Source organism: Pagrus pagrus, assembly GCF_965226575.1.
Source record: "Pagrus pagrus genome assembly, chromosome: 8".
NCBI classification, from domain to species: Eukaryota; Metazoa; Chordata; class Actinopteri; order Spariformes; family Sparidae; genus Pagrus; species Pagrus pagrus.
Genome location: NC_140192.1, coordinates 4277234 through 4295241, shown reverse-complemented (window position 1 = coordinate 4295241; position 18008 = coordinate 4277234). Strand labels below are relative to the sequence as shown.

Sequence of the window (18008 nt, the reverse complement as noted above, 5' to 3'; positions counted from 1 at the left end):
GGTGGAGGAGGAGGATGCCCCCCCAGCGTGTAACGGCCGCTGTTAGCCGCTAGCAGGGGCTGTTTTTTCGGCGGAACCTTCCTTCTTCACTTGTTTACCAACAGAACAGCGGTCTTCTTCACGCTCGCGCTCACTCGTTGATTTCCGGTCATCATCGGGATCCGAACATGGCGGCTGTGTTTTTACGAAACTCCGCGTCCTCCGGGTTGTTATTTAGCAGGAGGTTATTCAGCCCGCAGCTGAATGTGCTTTGTTCATATCATGAGAAGGTAAGATACTGATGTGTTTTATGTTTTTAATCCATAAAAACCGCACGTCAACCGAGTTTTACTGAAAGTTAAGGCATTGGCTGACATTAGCTAACGTAGGTTAGCTGTAGGTGTAGCTAACGTCAACAGCTCTGTCCTACGTTTTTAACACATGACATAAAACTACACAGCAATAAAAATAATAATGTTCTGTTTGTGATTCTCCTCAAGGTGGTGGACCACTATGAAAACCCAAGAAATGTGGGCTCTCTAGACAAAAACTCCAAGAATGTGGGGACTGGGTTGGTGGGTGCACCAGCCTGTGGTGACGTAATGAAGCTTCAGGTAAGAAGGTCAAAAGAAACTGAGTTATAAAAACATAAAGTCTACAAAATAAGTCAATTTTCTCTGTTAAAGGGGTCCAAAATAACGCCCTGTTGGGTCACTTACATGCATAGGCTACGCTGAAAGAAAAAAAAAAAAGTAGTATAAGATTTTTGTGGCTCCAGAAGAAGCTGCATGCAATCTGATACATAACCTCCAGTGATGTCACTCAGTGGATTGCATTGTGGGTAATGTGGGCGCATGGTTTTGAAAAGCAGTCCTCTGGTCTACGATCCCACAAATATTATTATGAGAAAAATGATAAACACACCTAGTTTTTTGCCCAATATTCCGTTTGATTTGCCCATTAATACTGTTAATTCGGTCTCTTTCATTCTTTTACAACTGCGCTTGTGTAAAAACTTGACAGAAACCAGATGTTGTTAAAAGGCAAGGGGCTGCAGATGCGTTTTCTGCTCATTTGCATAACGTGAAGGAGAGCTTTTTTTTTGCATGTTCTGCAAACCTAATTAATCTGATAAGGTCAGCCCTGACCGGCAGAGATAAGCATGTCATGTTGACACAATGTTTTTGGGGGGAACAGTGTTGCGTCATGTACTTAGAAAGAAATTCAACTAATCAACTGAATCAAACCAGTTTTTCCATTATCGCGTTACTAATGTGCATGTAAACACGTCAAATCAGATTGCTATCATAACCTGATTATTCCCAGTTATCGGATTATTGTGGTCATGTAAACATGCTCATTAAGATCAGTCGATACAGTAGAACCAGAGATGTTGTGTTTTCTATTCCTTACATTCTTCTTCCTTTGTAAACCTGGTGCCTACACTACCCACAATGCAACTCAGCCACTGAGGAACATCACTAGAGGAAATGTATCAAATTATATGCAGCTTTATACTACTTACATGTAAAACCCTTTTAGATACATTTTGTATTCCAATACCTGCATGACAATATTGTATAGTATTAAATGCTTTTCCTGCTTGTTTTCTAAGGTTGTTTCAAGGCCGTGCTGTGTGTAATGAACAGTCAATGATTAACTCAGATGTCAAAACAAAGGATCAAAGGATAACTAATCTTTTAGACACGTGACACCAACTTCTTTTAGCAAACACTATTCGTATAATCACTCAGAAAATACTCTACATCTATTTTATGAATACATTTATGTGATAATCTTATTGGGTTATGTGAACAGGTTTTATGTGGGACTAATAAACTAAGAAAATAAATATTATTGTTAATGAGAAACAATCTGGACAGACACCTTGTATTGTGTATAAGTCTTCTGATTTATACAGTGAGTTATATATCGATAAATGAGAATGGTCTGAAAGAAAACCAACATGTTTTTCATGTCATTGTATTCCTTGCGTTGTTTTTTGATTCAGTAAATAAAGTTAAGGCTAAAAAAAAAAGAGCAGAGATTCACTGCAGCCAGATTACTGCTGTTATGAGTTTTAACTTCCTGTTGTACAACTATGTGTTTGACTTTATGCAGATCCAGGTGGACGACACTGGCAAGATTGTTGATGCAAGATTCAAGACATTTGGCTGCGGATCAGCTATCGCATCCAGTTCCTTAGCAACAGAGTGGGTGAAGGGGAAGTCGGTGAGTTGGTATAACACAGATTAAAAGCAAAAGGAGAACAACTGCTTTACAAATCCTGCATTTTTGTGCGTGTTGAGGATCTGATGAGTCTGCTGTTGTCCTGTAGGTTGACGAAGCTCTTAAGATCAGGAACACAGACATTGCGAAAGAGCTCTGCCTTCCTCCAGTCAAGCTTCATTGCTCTAGTAAGTAAAGAAGTAGAGCAGTTCAATGTGCTCACTGACAGAAGGCTGTGTTACCTTACAATCGAATACTAATTTGTCACCTGACTGCATATTTCTTGGTTAAATCAAAGCTATTTTTGTTGCTCGTGCTCGAAGTGTTTCTAAAAACCTCCTCGCTCTTTTTCTCTTAGTGCTCGCAGAAGATGCCATAAAAGCAGCGCTGTCAGACTACAGACTGAAACAACAGGAGAAGAAGGAGGAACGTGTCCAAGCCACCAATTAATATGCTGATATTAAGGATCCATTACAGGCGCTGTAATGTTTTACTGCAGCGCTGTTTGGAAGATAGCTTGCCATAATACTACATCAGGTCTTTCACCCTTCTGGGAGTTTTATACCTTATTAAAATGTCCATGTTAAAGGGTTGTGGGAACGCTTTCTTGAATTCAAGCCAAGACTCCCATATTTGTTCAAGTGCCAGGTGTTAATGGTGTTTGTTTTTCAGGAATAGCTTCTTAATTGATGCTGAAGTTCATGATGAATATTTTAAGACAGATCTTTAATTTAAGAAAGGATTTGCAGTGTTTTTTTTTTTTTACACAGAACACAAACAGGATGCATCATGAATCAAACAATAAGCCGAGGTTTGTTTTTGCTTGTATATTTTATGGCATTTTGGCTTTATTTGGCTTGATTGTATAAAATTGCAGCTTCCTCTTGCAGGATTCAGGTCAACAGCATTAAGTACACATACAAAAAAAACACAGAAAAAGTTGTATGAGACTGATTATTGTGAATTAAATGATTTAAAAACACTTTCAGTGTCCGTGCTGATGTCATCCACCAGATCCTACATTTAGCGGCGCCACCCTCTGTTGGCGCAGAAGCACCTTTTTCAGTACAACCAGCACCGCCAGCATCAGGAGAGCCACTAACACACATAACACAGCGAGCAGAGAGATGACTGCTGCGGAGTCTTGTGTGTGCAGTCGTGGGTCGGGAGTGGGCCAGGGTGCCTCTCTGTTAGTGGAGAGTAAAGATCGTGTCCCTTCGGCAGAGGTTGCATCAATCTGAGGGTAATGAGATGTGATGTTGTCTCTGCATTTCTGGCTCCCATCAGGAGGAGGAGTGGTTTTTAAATTGGGTGGGCTGACTGATTGTGTTTTATTTAGGGACAGACACTCCTCATAGGTCAGGGTTTCTAAAGAGTAGTGTTCATATGATATACGAATCTCGGGATCAGCTTTGGAGAGGACTTCAACAGCTGTCTCCTGTGACCAAGAGTTTGGTGTCACTGTCAGCGCCTCCGGCTTTCTCTGAAGTGCAGAGTTGAGGTAGAGCTGGTGCGTCCTCTCATTGGGCTTCAGGACGTGAGGGCAGATCGCCACGACAGAGAGGTTCAAAAGCAGGCGGTGAGCCAGATGGACGGGCTCGGTGCATACCAGGTCTGTGGCCATCCTCAGCCTGCCGCTCAGCAGCCAGCGGTAAAGATACAAAATGTCACACTCACACACCCACAGGTTGTTGGTGAGGTCCACAGATCTGAGACGTGGCAGGCCGTCGAAGGCGTTCTCTGGGACTGATCGCAGGCAGTTGCTGTTGATCTTCAGGACCTGCAGGTTGACCAGGGCGGACAGAGAGGGCAGGTCCAGGACAGAGATGCAGTTGGCTGAGAGGTCTAAATGTGTCAGTGATGGAGGGAGATTCAGAGGGAGGCTTGTAAGCTTGTTCCCCTTCAGTGTCAGGACCTGCAGCTTGTTCAGACCCTGAAGGGCCCCGGGTTGGATGGCACGGATGCGGTTGTCCTCCAGGTCAAGGCGGGTGAGGTTCCCCAGTTGCCGCAGAGCTCCGGTGGTGATATAAGTGATGCGGTTTTCTTGCAGCAGCAGGGACTCCAGGCTGGGAGGTAGGCCCCGAGGGAAGCGAGGCAGCAGGTTGTGACTGAGGCTCAGCTCCTGCAGGCCGGAGAAGGGCCGGAGCAGGTGGTCTACGTTACAGAGCTCGTTCCTGGCCACAGATAGAGCAGAGGTGCTGAGAGGGACCGAGCGAGGAAGTGAGCGGAGACCCAGGGACTCGCACAAAACCAAAAATCCTGTGTGAGGACAGCAGCAGCCAGGTGGACAGGGTGACATTATGAGGGAGGCTAGAGGACAGACGCAGAGAACCAGTAGGACACCACATCTGCACCAAAGCATGGCTCACTGTGAGGAGGAGAGACGACACGTCACACACATGAAGAGCACCAAGTGAAGCCTCACTTTATGGTCACTCCATACCAACTTATATAGGCCCTCCTAGTTGTTAAATCACCCTTGTAATTAATAAAATTGCTATGAGTCAGATATGAAACGATAAAACTCCAGCTGGTTCATCGTCCTCCTTGTCTTTTTCACTAGACAGATGCTCTGACGGGCTGTTTGACCTCTGACCTTCTAAAAGAGCATTTGCAACTACAGATATGATGGATTATTATAGAAACCATCTATAGATGTTTTATTAACATTTATAATTGCAGTTGAATCTCTACCTTTATAATGAATTTACAGTGAGAAGCATTTGAGTTAATGGCTTGTTAGAAAGTGAGAAACAAGACTTGCTTCTTCACCTGGAGGCCAAAGGAAGTTTCTGTCATCACTTAATGACTTTTTAACCATTTATAAAGCCATTGTTAACAACTTATCCCCCCTATAAAGAATGACTTCTTTATTAGAATAAATAAAGGCACTTACCATCTTTCTCTTCCTGTATTATCTGCTCCTTCGTAGAGATGTGCTGTCTTGTCACTCCTCGCTCCTTCAGTGATCCAAAGATAAAACTGCTGCTGCTGCAGTGAATTCCAGGCAGATGCTCATCAAAGTTTAACGACAGCCTTAAGGTGCTGTGTTACCTTTTCTGGATCCTCTTCACTGTTCAAATTGATTGAGAGGACCCCATTGTTTGTCGGTGGCAGATGGTAAAAAACATAAAACGTCAAAATACACGGAGGAAGAAATTCAACAAGAAATACTGCTTAACGAAAAAAAAAAAAAGAAACACCAGGTTTCTCAGATATTCTCATATCTGAGGTCAGGTGACTAAAAGTCAAACAGACAATGAATCTATCAAACAGGACACAGAGCGCTGGTGGTCCTGTGTCTTCCCGTCACCTGGTGGGACGAGTGAAAGTGAAGGGGTAGTATTTTCTCGAATTATTTAGCACCTCGTTGACAAAAGAGCAGGGAATCTGACCCTGGAGCGAGGCTCTGTCAGGGCTCAAATTTCAGCCAACGCAGGGCTACTCTTGCTTTTTAAAGCTGCTGCTGCTGTCATCTTTGGTGTTTGATCTTTGGCAAGTTGACCCACTTTTGATTCAGATCAATTTTTTTTTTTCAAAAAGTTGCTTCAGCCACTGTGACACACATTTTTATACATTTGTAATAACATGTAGTCAGAGAGTGTTTGCATCAAGTGGGAAGGTATGATGTAAAGAGAAATACATAACTGATAAATCAATACTTGTTGTGTTCACAGGAGGGCAGTGTTTCATCTCTGTCTTCTTTTAATATGTTCCACTAAAGTTATTTGACTCCTTGATGCACTTCACTGGAGCAAATCAGTGTCGCCAAGATTTTTTCCTGGACAATACACAAGCTCATGTTTTGGAGCGAAGGGGCTCTGTATGTATCTGGTTTACCGCTGCTGAAATATTTAAACAATCTTGTACAGAAGCCAGTGAAGGACAAAAGCAGCTCTCGTCACCTCCAGGCTCTGATGCCTTCTGCTGGTCCTGTGTTTGGGCGAGATGGTGCCAGCTGCCTCACCGAGGCCAATCCTTAAAAATGTTGTTAGTGTACATTTTAGGCTTGAAGATGTGTTCAAAGAGCAGATATCACTCATCTGACATTCTGGTAATTACTTTAAAAATAGTTACCCATGATTCTCAAGTGGAAGCAGCTCGAAATTACAGATTCCAGAGCTGAACATAATGTGCACGTAGCGAGCATCCTCCTTTTTTTAAACTCTCTGCGCCTTTTTCTAATCTTAGGCTTCCTCTGGGCTGCAGTTCGACTTCAAGTCTGCACTGTTACTTTTTCCAGGAACGACAGAAACATTGTTGTTTTCAACAATTTTATTTCAACATGGTCATTTTGTAAACATTAAAACTGTCACTTACAGAAGAAAGGATCTGTCTGGAAACATCTGAGGACAACAATCTGAGGTTCAACGGAGAAAGAGGATTTAAACATAACAACGTTTTGGCCCCGTAAATGGAACAAACTGAACATCACACATCAGGGAGACTCAACTTGGTCTGTCCGGGGGCCACTTTTAGCAAAATGACAGGAGACCAGGTACAAACATTTGCAACATTTATCAGATAAAATAAATAAAAGAAAAGTTAAGGCCCATAACTTAGCTGTCTTTGAAACCCTTTGTTGACGTATTGACCGAGTACATAAACTTGGTCCAAAGATTTGACACTGTGTGACACATAAACCAGATGTTTTACTGAAGTTAGTAGCTGTGGATGCTTCGGTTACATTGAAGAAGTTTATACAACGTTCAACAGAGCTGGAAACCTCTTCCACGTTGCATAAACTTAAAACATTAACTGCTCCTCCAGGGGCCGAATGAAATTGTTCTCACACACGTGTGAGATCAGAATCATCTTCATCATCTCATCATGTTTCTCTTCAGCTAATAATCATCTTTTCCTTATTCCAGCTGCTCTGACCTTAAAGATCAGCTTTTATCTCTGTTACTGTGTAACAGTGTAACGAATCCCAGCATGCAAAACCAGCACACCTGTCAGCCACGGGACGTGATTTAACATTTACTTATTCTATTGTATATTACAAACCGCGGACTACATGTTGAGTATCACTGGTTAAGATGAGAGTCTTTAACTTGAGTGATGTGACAGTGAGTTTTGTCTCCTTTAGCACCATGAGTCAAAGTTAAACCAGCAAAACAGACCAACTATATACCCCCCGTACTTTTTTATTATGTCATTACAAATGATTACACTAAAATCAAAACCCATAATTTATCTCATACATAAGAATCTTATTTAAAGAAAAACTCGAACCCTCATTCACAAAGTTTTTATGCGAAACAGCCTTTTTTTTTTTTAATGTGTGAAGTCAGATCAGAATTATCAACCTAATAAATAAGTAGACAGAAAAGTATTTTTACTTGCCTCCCTGGAAATAACATAATTTGCAAATTGTGCTTTTGGGATATTATAACTCTTCATTTTTACAGGTGCACAAATGTCATGGTGAGTAATTGGAAATTACCAAGTAATTTATTTTAAATTACCACAATAATAACCTCAAAATGTACTACAAAAATTACCCCAACATTGTTTAATGAGTACATTCTGATATTTTCCAGACAGCAGCTAATAATCAGCTGTAATTTCTTTAATACATCAATTGTTTTTTGTTTAACTTCTTCCAACCAGTAAATTAAAGTACATTTTTCTCAAAATTTACATTTACAACGATTTCAACCGCTTAAGCAGATCAGTCCAACTTTGGACTGATTGTCCTCAATGTTATTATTATTATTCATTTTTTTAATAACAACTCACTTTAATTCGATGATCAGCAGCGACAGAGACAGCTGGATGTTTCCTGGAAATGAATTCAAGAAACTTCCAGCTATTTATTAACTGCTCACTGGAAAATAGTTGAATATTATTAATGTTAAATATTGTTGTGGTAATTTTCAGTAAACGTTGATGTAATTACAGTGTTAATTTAAAAGAAATTGCAAATATTTTTCCTGGTAATTAACACCTACTTAACATTAAATGGGGACCTGTAACATGAAGTGTTAGCTGGGACAAAGCTTTGTGAATGAGGGTTCTTGAAGTAAAAGTTCAATAAAATATAACAAAAAAAATAACATTATGCAAATAAAATGTGAGTAAAAATATGAATGTAAATATAAAGAAAATCTTTTGTTACTTATCCAACAAATCAAAGTTTACTGGCACCTCACTTTGCTTTATTTACAGCAGCAAAGAGTTTGTTTTCTTCAGGTTCAGCCAAAAGATGTTTAAAAAAAAAGATGTCACGTAGTACAGCAGGACATACTGAGGAGAGATCCCTCTGTCATGGCAGGCATAAGGAGTAATCTGTATGGAAAACACAGGAACACTCACTATTTTTCTCATTTCTATTTGGGAAGCATGAAAAGAAACAAGCTACCCTTCATTTTTCTTCACTTTCTGCTCTAAAAGCTTTTATTTAAGCGTTTAAAGTGATGCAGCAGCACAGTGATGTGATATGAGACTGTTGAGACTGAAGTCTTTACAGCACACGAGCACAAACAGATCTCTGAGCCGCTTTTAATTTGAAAGGCTGCAGCAGCCTTTTATTTTTATTTAATTTAACCCAGCAACACAATTGAGTATTTTGATTTCTAGTCACATATCTTCCACCTGCTGTTCATCATTTTTACTTCAGATAACACATCAGGCGATGGTTCATGTTCATATGAATGTTTAGATTTAACTGTTTACATGATGGATGTTTCTTCATATAACAGCTCGAGCCTCACAAATACATTTCTTGCTGGCAGTTTAAAAAAAAAAGTTGTTTCAGATTTGAATCACGATGCATTTACAGCATTTCTTTCTCATAGTCAACCCGTCTAATCTGGTTTTCATCACCTCTCTCGCCCTCTCTAGTGGTGGCCCTTCTTCAGGTGGCAGGTGCAGACTGGCGGACTGGAGCTGGTGCTCTGCTGCACCTCCTCCCTGTACTTCGGCTGCTCTTTGTGTTTGGGCTCCTCCCTCCGCTTTTCCACCTCCTCTGCCGCCCTGACCTTTCTGACCTCCTGGCGAGGCGACGACCTGGGCTCTCTCCCCCTCTCTCCCACCAGAGCCTTGGAGGGCATGCGCAGGTTCTTGGGGGAGGGCATGCCCTGAACGTGGACCCTCTTGACGTGGTCGACGGCGTACGGCCTCTCCTGGAGCTCGTCTGAATTCTTGCGTCCACCTGTCTTATCAGCCGCGTGCTTCTTGGTGGGATTAGGAGGCGGTTTGTAGGCCTCCAGCTTGCGCTTGTGACTCATGGCAGAGGCACAGCAGATGATGAAGACCATGACGATGAGAAGAGAGGTCACGACGATGATGATGAGCAAATGCTCCTGCAGGAAATCCACCACTCGGGTCAGGACGAAGTCCTTCAGGCGGATCATGGTGGTGGTGATGGTGTTGGTGAGGGTGGGAGGTGAAGGGGGAGCTCCTGTAGCAGCGCTGGCCTGAACAGGTCCTCGGGTGGAGAAGGAGACTGGAAAAAGGAGCTCCAGCTCTGCGTCACCGCTGCCGTCCATGGATATGTTGTAGAACATGGGAGCAGCGTGAGACGCACTCCACCACAGTGAGAGCAGGGCCACACAGGCGAGAGGGACAAAGCTGGACTTCATCTTCTTCTGTTCCTGCAACAACAACGGTGGTTTTATTAAATTTAGCATCAAAAGTAAAAATCTAATCCTGTTGAGAACCACTGACACGGTGACTTCAGACAACAAAGATTGATGTCACTCCCATATTTGTGCATTAAAGGATCAAGTCCACCCAAAACAGAAAGTCATCCGCTATCTCCTCCTCACCCTCATGTCGATGGAAAGTCAGCTTAAGTTTCGTAGTCCACAAACATTTCTGGAGCTTCACAGCAAAACAGCGTTGCAGCATTCCCCTAATCAACTGCAGTAGATGGGGACTTATTTTAAAACCATAGCTCACAGCTCCACACAGCTTGTCCAGTGTGATTCAAGTCAGCGGGAGCACTGATATCCCAAATTGATTTAAAGAGGTGTTATTTACACCCTTTTTAAGAAGCTCGACTGCACATAACGTCTTTTCAAATAAAGTTGGGATCGCAGACTTGGATCAAGCCGGACGAGCTGTATGGAGCCATTTTATGTCCCCAGCTACTTCAGTTAGCGACAGTCTCAAAACATGGACAGGAAAAAGCTAGCCTGACTTTGTTCAGAGGTGGAAAAATCCTGTTACAGCTACCTCTAAAGCTCAAAGCATCGTCTCCAGTTTAATTAATGAAAACACACGTTAAACACTAAACTTAATGAAGAGTTATCTGCTGTAAATGTTACTGAGCCACAGAGCCAGGCTAACTCTTCCCCCTGTTTCCAGTCTTTGTGCTAAGCTAAGCTACATGAAACAGACATGAAAGTGTTGTTGATCTTCTGATCAGACTCGCACCAGTAAACACATGAATGTATTTGACACAGTGTCAAGCCAAATATGTATAATGTGTCAGACGTGGTTTATGATTAGAAAAATAATGGAAACATTTTTTTTTATCAGGTCATTACCTGTTGATGTGTCCCAACCCTCACAGTGGAAACCACCACACTCACTGGTGTAAAGCATCTTTTATGTACAGAGGAGGTGAAACAATGTTTTCACAGAGCTGTTTCCATCTGAACTGTGACTCCAGCCTCCATCTTGACTCAGGTTTTTCTAGGTTTTCTGTTCCTCATCTTGGTCCCAGATCTATTTTAGCAGGCAGCAGAGTAGCCATTACTTATTTGGGGTGGAGACAGCGAGTTTGGCGCTGAAGGCCTTATAATTTTGTAATGTAAAGGGAGGCCACCCATCCACCACACCAAAGCCTAGGAGGAAGCTTTATTCCAGAGGGCGCACAGAGGCGTGGGAGACCTGTGGCTGTGGCCTCTATATTTACACTGGGCAGCAGCTGCTCAACAGCAGGCCACAGCAGCACAGACCTGATGGAGATATTTCTGCTTCCAGGGAAACCTGCATTTACCGACAGTACAACCGACTGAATAAACTTCCTGAGATACTTTTTCTTTCATTATTCTCTCCTCAGTGTGAGATGAAGCTCCGTCTGCTACCATTTTAAAACCCGTTGAAGTCTTAACACAGTGTTTTAATTACAGTACGAAGCTGCGAAGACAAGCTTCTAATCAGCATTGTGCTTCAGTGAACCTGCTCTGGTTTGCACTGTACATAGTTAACACCCCTCCCCTCCCTGTGTGGTCGAACGTTATATACAGTACGGGCTCTGCTGGACCAGATGATAGGCTGGGTCTTCATCCTTGGATGTACAGCTATAGGACAGCACAGCCATAATTACTTTTCCTGTAATTTGCTGGAGGGTATACATTACCTTCCACTGAAGGCCAAACCACATATGCAATTAATCCATTCATGACACTCGAGTCCTCCGAGGAGAAATTCACCCAGAAATGAAAATTCAGTCATTATCTACTCACACCCATGAGTCAGGTGAAGCTCTGTGGTCCACCAAACATTTCTGGAGCTTCGCAGCTAAAAAAAAAAGTGTTGCAGGATTCTCACGATGAGCTGAAGCAGACGGGGACTTGTTTTAAAAAAAACGTAATAAAACAACAGAAAAAAACTCCTTACAGCTTAATCCAAGTGTCTTGAAGTCCCGAGATCCCAAATTAATTAGAAAAGACGTTATTGACACCTTCGACACACGGACGAGCTTGTGCATCGTCCTCAGACATAAAAAAAAACGTCTTTTCAAATCAGTTTGGTATCTCAGCGCTTCCAGAGCCTCACATGATGCCAGATGATCTGTCTGGAGCCATTTTCTGTTTTGTTTTTTTCAGTTATTTTTTCACATTTTAAAACAAGTTCTCATCTACTTCAGCTGTGAAGGAGAATGCTTCCCATCAGTATGGGGGCGAGGATATAATGACTGAATTGTCATTTTTGGGTGAACTTATGTCTCAAACTTCACGTTCTCCTCTGACTTTCCTCAAAACTCATTTTCAGAACAGTAGTAGGAAGCTGCGTAAAGCTGCGTTACATATTCAAACTCAAGACACCATGTTTCTTCTTCTTTACAAAGAATTTACCCAGAATTCAGTCTGACATCGGCGTCTTCTTGACCATAAAATTAAAATAAAGGTAAGAAAATTTGAACCAGAGCCTCTGTCAGAGGTCAGAGCACCACAGAGCATATACTCACATACATACAGTGTAAAGAAGTGCCCTCAAGTAACTAAGTACTTCAAAGTAAAAGTAAATATATCTTGTTCAAATTTAACTTTGGTAAAAGTAAAAGTCTTTAAGTATCTCACATTAAATGTACTTAAGTATCAAAGGTAATTGTTCTGGCAATAAATGTACTTAATTATTAAAAGTTACAAGTAAAGTAAAGTAAAGTGAGTACTGATCACCTGTCTCTTCTGATTATCAAAATCAAACACAATGTGTTTGTGGTTTTTATGGGATCGCAGATAAAAAATGAGTTCATTTAAAATGTGCGACTTTGGCTCTGACGCAGCATGTAATCTGAAAAGTAACTTGTAACTAAAGTTATCAAATAATTGGAGTAAAAGGTCCAATGTTTGCCTCAGAAATGTTGTGAAGTGGAGGTATAAAGTGCCAAAAAATTTACATTTTCAAGTAAAGTACAAGTTCCTCAAAATTACACCAAAGTACAGTACTCGAGTAGATGTACTTAGTTACATTCCATCACTGCGTACATTAAACATTATCAGTCTCTACGCAGCCAAACACTGATGTAAGAATATTATCCAATAGAGGTCTGGCATTATAAGAATTATATATATTTATAAGAGCAAAGTTTTTTATAAAGTACAGTATTTAAGTACAATGCTTGAGTAAATGTAATTAGTTACATTCCACGTCTACATGTTAAAAGCAGACATTGAGGAAACTTTAAATAAAAATGTGCAACAAGTGGATCAGAAAACTTCACTCAGCATGATTTCAGATTAAATACGTGGACTGCTGAGACATAAATGTAATCCTCAGCTGTACTTTATTACTTTACAAATACAGATGTATACTTACAGAAGGTGTTGTCCTTTAGCTTTATCGTCTCAGCGGCTCAGCGCAGGGCAGCAGGCAGAGAGGCAAACAGAGTGATGAGAGGAAAGTAAGAGTGAAGGAGGGTTTCCAAAGCGCTCGCCCTCCCAGCTCGGCTCCACTGAGTGTTTTTTTTACTGAGCTCTGAAACCTCGGCTCGCTGCGAGAGGATGATCCATCCCTCTATTTTCAGCCTCTCCTCCTTCTTTCTTCATCCTCCTCCACCTCTGAGGCGCCCATTTGAGATTGCTTTATTATTTTTTTTGACTGTACTTTCTTTCTGATGTATCACAGAGAGAGCAGACATGTAGAAGTGATTCTGTACATCATCATATCTTCATCATTCATGGAGTGATGCTGAACTGTCTTCACAGCATATAAAAAGTGTAGTTTACCACATTATGTCTTCATTAATTCAAATTAAGACTCTTTAAAGTTAGTTTTCTGCTTTAAACTCAGAGACAGAGCTGCAGTTGGTACATGGCTCTCATGTTTTAGGGACATGGGTATTTCTGTTCTTGGCGGGGCGAGTCCCAAGACTCCTCTGCCTCCCACTGAGTCCTCTCTAATTAAGTCCCCACTGATTACAGCCTGTCTGTGCAGGGCACACAAGACCAGCGCACAGAGAAAGCAACCCCTTTCATCCAGAAACACATGTACAGAGCGGACATATAAACTTCATGGTCCCTCCAGGGGCACTTATCTCTGGATGTGTCTCTAAATATGCACGTCCTCCATTTAAGGGCTGCTGATGCCTGCTTTCTTATTTTCATTCACTCATTTTGACAGCTGATGTGAGAGGGTGATGTTACAGCTGCTCGGCCTGAGAGCTGAAGTGTGAACAAGGTGGCAGTTTCAGCTTCATGATGCAATAAAGGAGAGAGAGTCTTAACGGTTTCTGTGTCCAACCGTCTTAAAATAGTTGGCTAACACTTTATGATTACTTTACAGGAATCATTATGCATTTTTTTTCTGAGTCTTTGATATCTTCATTTATATATATTTGGTAACACTATAATATCAGTCATATCATTAAAATAAACAATCATATATGATTAAAAAAGTTAATTAAACTTTAGTTATTTCACTGTAAACAAGCAATAAAATGCTTTATAAACTATTAGCAGTTGTTTATTGGAAAGTAGCAACTGAAGTTTTTAACCTTTACAAGGACGGAAATAAACCAAAGAATTCATGTTTAGTTTTCAGAGCTCTGACTCTAATCTGACCTGTGAAATGATAAAGGCTAGAAATGTTTATGTTCTTTCTTATTGTTAAAAATGTCCACTTCGAATCCCAACTCATCAAATTCTGACGCTCTGGGATTGTAAGTCAAGTTGCCTCCATTCCCAAAGCGTCAGTATTCGTAGTATCCAAGTATTTTCTGTGTATCCAGAGCCTGATTTTGGTGACTCCTCTCCGTAGTTGTCCTAAAATATGAAATACAAATAACTGCAAAACACAAGGAATAGTAAAGTTACAACACATCAGAACATAGAGCCCATTTTAAAAATTCTTTATTAATTTTTCTTATAATCAATGTTTGATACTTGAAGCAAGAATAATGAACAAAAATGCTGAGCAGACCTCCACACGAGGTTTCATCCTGGTTCGTTTACATCTGATTTTCTTCTTTCTCGATATTCATTCGACCTCCAAACGTAACAGAGGTTCTGCTTTTCTCATGATGCGTTATGGCAAGGTGCAGGGAACACAGACAAGGGGAACAAATTTAAAACCCACCTCCCATACAAAGACCCTCTTCAGCACAACCACAGAACAAAAAGAAAAAAGAAATTTAAAAAAAAAAGAAAATACAGAAAATATGGTCATGTTATTTACACAGCTTTCACTCATTTGTCTAGACCTTAATTACAAACATACATCTATCTTTCAACTGCACATTTCTCCAACCTACAGTGTCCCTTTGGATCGCTATTCTCTACTACTCCTCGAAACTCTCTCTCGTGCCAACAGTGCTATAAAGAAATCCATAGAGCGGCAGTCTGATAAACAAGATAGGGCAGTATAATTTGTACCAGACGCACGATGTAGATTACCTGTCGGTAATACTCTACGACTTTTACCTCGAAGCCGCTCTAAAGGCTGTGCGTTCAGCCGACAGCTTCTCGGTTTGACATCATTTTGGACGATGTTTTGAATACCCGTACCGAGGTGGAGAGTGTCAAAATGTCAGGGGGGGGGGGCGCGACGCTTCTAACAAACACTCCCCCCTGAGCGGTAATGCTGCCTGGTGTATTGTGGGATGGATTGGCAGGACTTCACGGTACATACAGTGACCTTGAACATAGCGTTTAGCACCTCAAAGTGGTTTTTAAATCTGGGCACCTATCAACTCTTCCATTTACTACACAAATCTACTCACACAACAGTCCCCTACAAACACTTCCATGGTCACCTCAATGGCACTTTCAGGTCTTTACAGTGGTAACAAATATTGAAGGCAAACAACAGACTGAACCATTACCCGTCTCAGCTTCCCACTGGGAAACAAATCTAAAAACATCAGGAAGAGCTTTAATCATGGCCGTCTGATCAGAACAGCTCAGATCGGACAAATCAATGGTTCTTTGATTTTCATGTACTGAACAGGGGCATCTTAGAATTAAAAAAAAAAAAAAACAAGAAGTGGAAGTACTAAGAGGGATTTAAGCACAGCTGGAACAAGAAACAGGCTAAAATTAACAGTAAAGCAATAACCCAACTATTCAATTCATCCAAGTTAGAGGCAAAAAGTCTTGGACGTTCTACAGCGAGTCCATTTCTTAAACGCCCCCCTTCCCGAAAAGAAACAAAGCAGGAACACCCAAAGTGACAGGGACCTAAAAGACCACAGACATGAGGCACATATTCACACGCAATCTAGTCCTTCGAGGTCTATCATGAACGGCTCCTGTAGCGAACTCCAGTTTTATCACCAGATGGTTTTTAATAGTCAAGACAATGTGTGATTACTTGGTGTCATTTCATATCTATCCCCGCTTTGTTTTGATAGAAATCACGGCTCTGAAACGGCGACACAACGCAAAAGGAACAGCGACAAAAAATAATCCCACTACACTTGACTGCACTTGTGTGTCGAGCAGAAAACGCCGAGGTTGTTGACCGAACCTCTCACAAAAACAAAGTAGAGCTGAGGTTGAGAATCCACAAGGTTTTCATGGGCAGCGCGTAAATGTCACAATAACAACCAACCAGTGTAACTGAGTCACTACGGTAGAGTGTTTACAAGCAGAGGAACTTTATAGATGCATTTTTTTTTTCCTCTCTCCACACTGCCAATAAGATTTATGGAATGTGTTTGTCATTTACTCCAAAAAGCACACGGTGCATGTTAATGAAGCACAAAAGAAAGGAATGCATGTTTACGTGGATTATTGTCCACAGTCAGAATGACAGGAAGCAGCAGGAATGAAAAGAAAAATGGCAGAAAAGCAGGTGTTAGTTTGTGCAGCAACACAGACAGCTAGACATGTCATTAATGTCTGTGGGGGCGTGGTGCAGACTGTGGCAGCTAAATGTGTCTTCAATCAGAATTTATTTCTTCCTAATTACAGAGATTTAGATTTCGATCCTCCTTGAATCACTATCCAATTTAAATTTTTCTTTTTTTCCCCCAAAGTGAACTGGCAAAATTCTCCTCCTCATTTCATAACCGCTCCGCTGCACCTCCTTCCCTTTGTGCATTTTGAATCTTCCCACAAAGTGAGAGAGAAAGAAATACTGCTCAGGAGGCGTAAACAAAATTTTACAAATTTGGCAACGTCATAATTTTGGGGTATGGAAACGGGAAACACTGATACTTATATATATAAAAAAAATATGACAAATGTGGACAAACGCCACTGGAATTTTCTTGGTCATATTTCTAAAATGCAAAGGAATATGTAAGATATGTAATAAAAAAAATGGCTGCCACACAATAAAAGGAAAGAAGTCCTCAGTCACCAAAAAGCAAGAGTATTTTCTGCTAAATTTGCCACACGTCCTTATTCCACCTGTGTTAAAGTGAGGGTCGGGGGCTGGCTAAGAAAAAGTTCATCTGGAATGTTGCTAGGGATCGTTGCTAGGCAGGCCTCAGACGAAACACTGTCATTGAGATAGGCAGTGACTGGTCCCGCCCTCCCCCCAGCCAATGTAACGTCCTGAATTGTAGCGGGTTGGGTAAAGGGTCCCTAAATGGCAATTTTGGTCATTTGCTCTTCAAGTGTGATGATTCGCTTCTCCTGACTGCTGACCAGGTCCTTGAGGGATTTGATTTCTTTCAAGATCTCCTCCAGCTTGGCTTCAGATTTCTGTGGGAGACACAAGAGACCAGTGAGACTTTTTGCTCTGCTGTGACACAAACACACAGCTACAGTCACAGCTGAACTAAGCTATGTCACTTCCTGTCTCAAAGACGCCATCTACAGTCTTGGACATGCCTATGCCAGGTGGCAGGGTCTGGTACTGTGGGGGTTAACATGTTTCGCCCGCACCGGAGCCCAGTGGGTTGTTATTACAGAGCAGAACTGCAGAGACGCACATGGGCTGGGTCCCCGGCGGGTGGCTGTGTTGTGGGTGAGGTGCGGCAGGACGCCCAGCAACAGGCGCCCAGAGCAGCAGCAGACCCCTCAGTTTGTGGGTCAGAGAGTGGGTTGAACAACATCTACAAACCACCTCATGAAGACAGGCCGCAATCTGCCTCGCTTCAAACACATACAGTTTGTCTGTTTGACACTGGGATCCCCGGAGAGAGGAAGCTTGTAGTGAGGGCCGTTAATGACTGA

At 41.6% G+C, this 18008-nt stretch overlaps 3 protein-coding genes across 5 annotated transcripts in view; 1 reads left to right on the top strand and 2 right to left on the bottom strand.

The window, feature by feature from the left end:
* The first annotated feature begins 67 nt into the window (after positions 1–67).
* iscua (iron-sulfur cluster assembly enzyme a) lies at positions 68–3190 on the top strand. Its single transcript, XM_084359181.1, has 5 exons — positions 68–269; positions 480–593; positions 2101–2211; positions 2318–2396; positions 2567–3190. The coding sequence occupies exons 1-5, from the start codon at positions 168–170 to the stop codon at positions 2656–2658; spliced, it is 498 nt and encodes a 165-aa protein (XP_084215307.1). The 5' UTR covers positions 68–167; the 3' UTR covers positions 2659–3190.
* A 3339-nt stretch (positions 3191–6529) lies between these two features.
* Positions 6530–13271, bottom strand: tmem119a (transmembrane protein 119a). 2 transcript variants are annotated; one of them, XM_084359178.1, is made up of 3 exons: positions 13204–13271; positions 9037–9806; positions 6530–8499 (listed from the first exon to the last, which is right to left on the bottom strand). In XM_084359178.1, the coding sequence occupies exon 2, from the start codon at positions 9792–9794 to the stop codon at positions 9051–9053; it is 744 nt and encodes a 247-aa protein (XP_084215304.1). In that variant the 5' UTR covers positions 9795–9806; positions 13204–13271; the 3' UTR covers positions 6530–8499; positions 9037–9050. The 2 variants fall into 2 exon arrangements, with proteins under 2 accessions (XP_084215304.1, XP_084215303.1); XM_084359177.1 differs by having other exon boundaries at positions 6530–9806.
* Positions 13272–14719: 1448 nt separating this feature from the next.
* Positions 14720–18008, bottom strand: part of coro1ca (coronin, actin binding protein, 1Ca) — a 34063-nt gene continuing 30774 nt past the window's right edge. For both annotated transcript variants that reach the window (XM_084359168.1, XM_084359167.1), the window contains one exon: positions 14720–17534. In XM_084359168.1, coding sequence (XP_084215294.1) covers positions 17415–17534 — 120 coding nt within the window. In that variant the 3' untranslated portion in view covers positions 14720–17414. The remainder of the gene's footprint in view (positions 17535–18008) is intronic.

What these genes read in the sequence shown, in the direction of transcription:
- iscua (XM_084359181.1), top strand. Translation starts at nt 168, where the DNA reads ATGGCGGCTGTGTTTTTACGAAACTCCGCGTCCTCCGGGTTGTTATTT. An exon ending in TTTGTTCATATCATGAGAAG is followed by an intron (nt 270 to 479) that starts GTAAGATACTGA and finishes ATTCTCCTCAAG; the next exon opens with GTGGTGGACCACTATGAAAA. An exon ending in AGTGGGTGAAGGGGAAGTCG is followed by an intron (nt 2,212 to 2,317) that starts GTGAGTTGGTAT and finishes GTTGTCCTGTAG; the next exon opens with GTTGACGAAGCTCTTAAGAT.
- tmem119a (XM_084359177.1), bottom strand. Translation starts at nt 9,794, where the DNA reads ATGAAGTCCAGCTTTGTCCCTCTCGCCTGTGTGGCCCTGCTCTCACTG.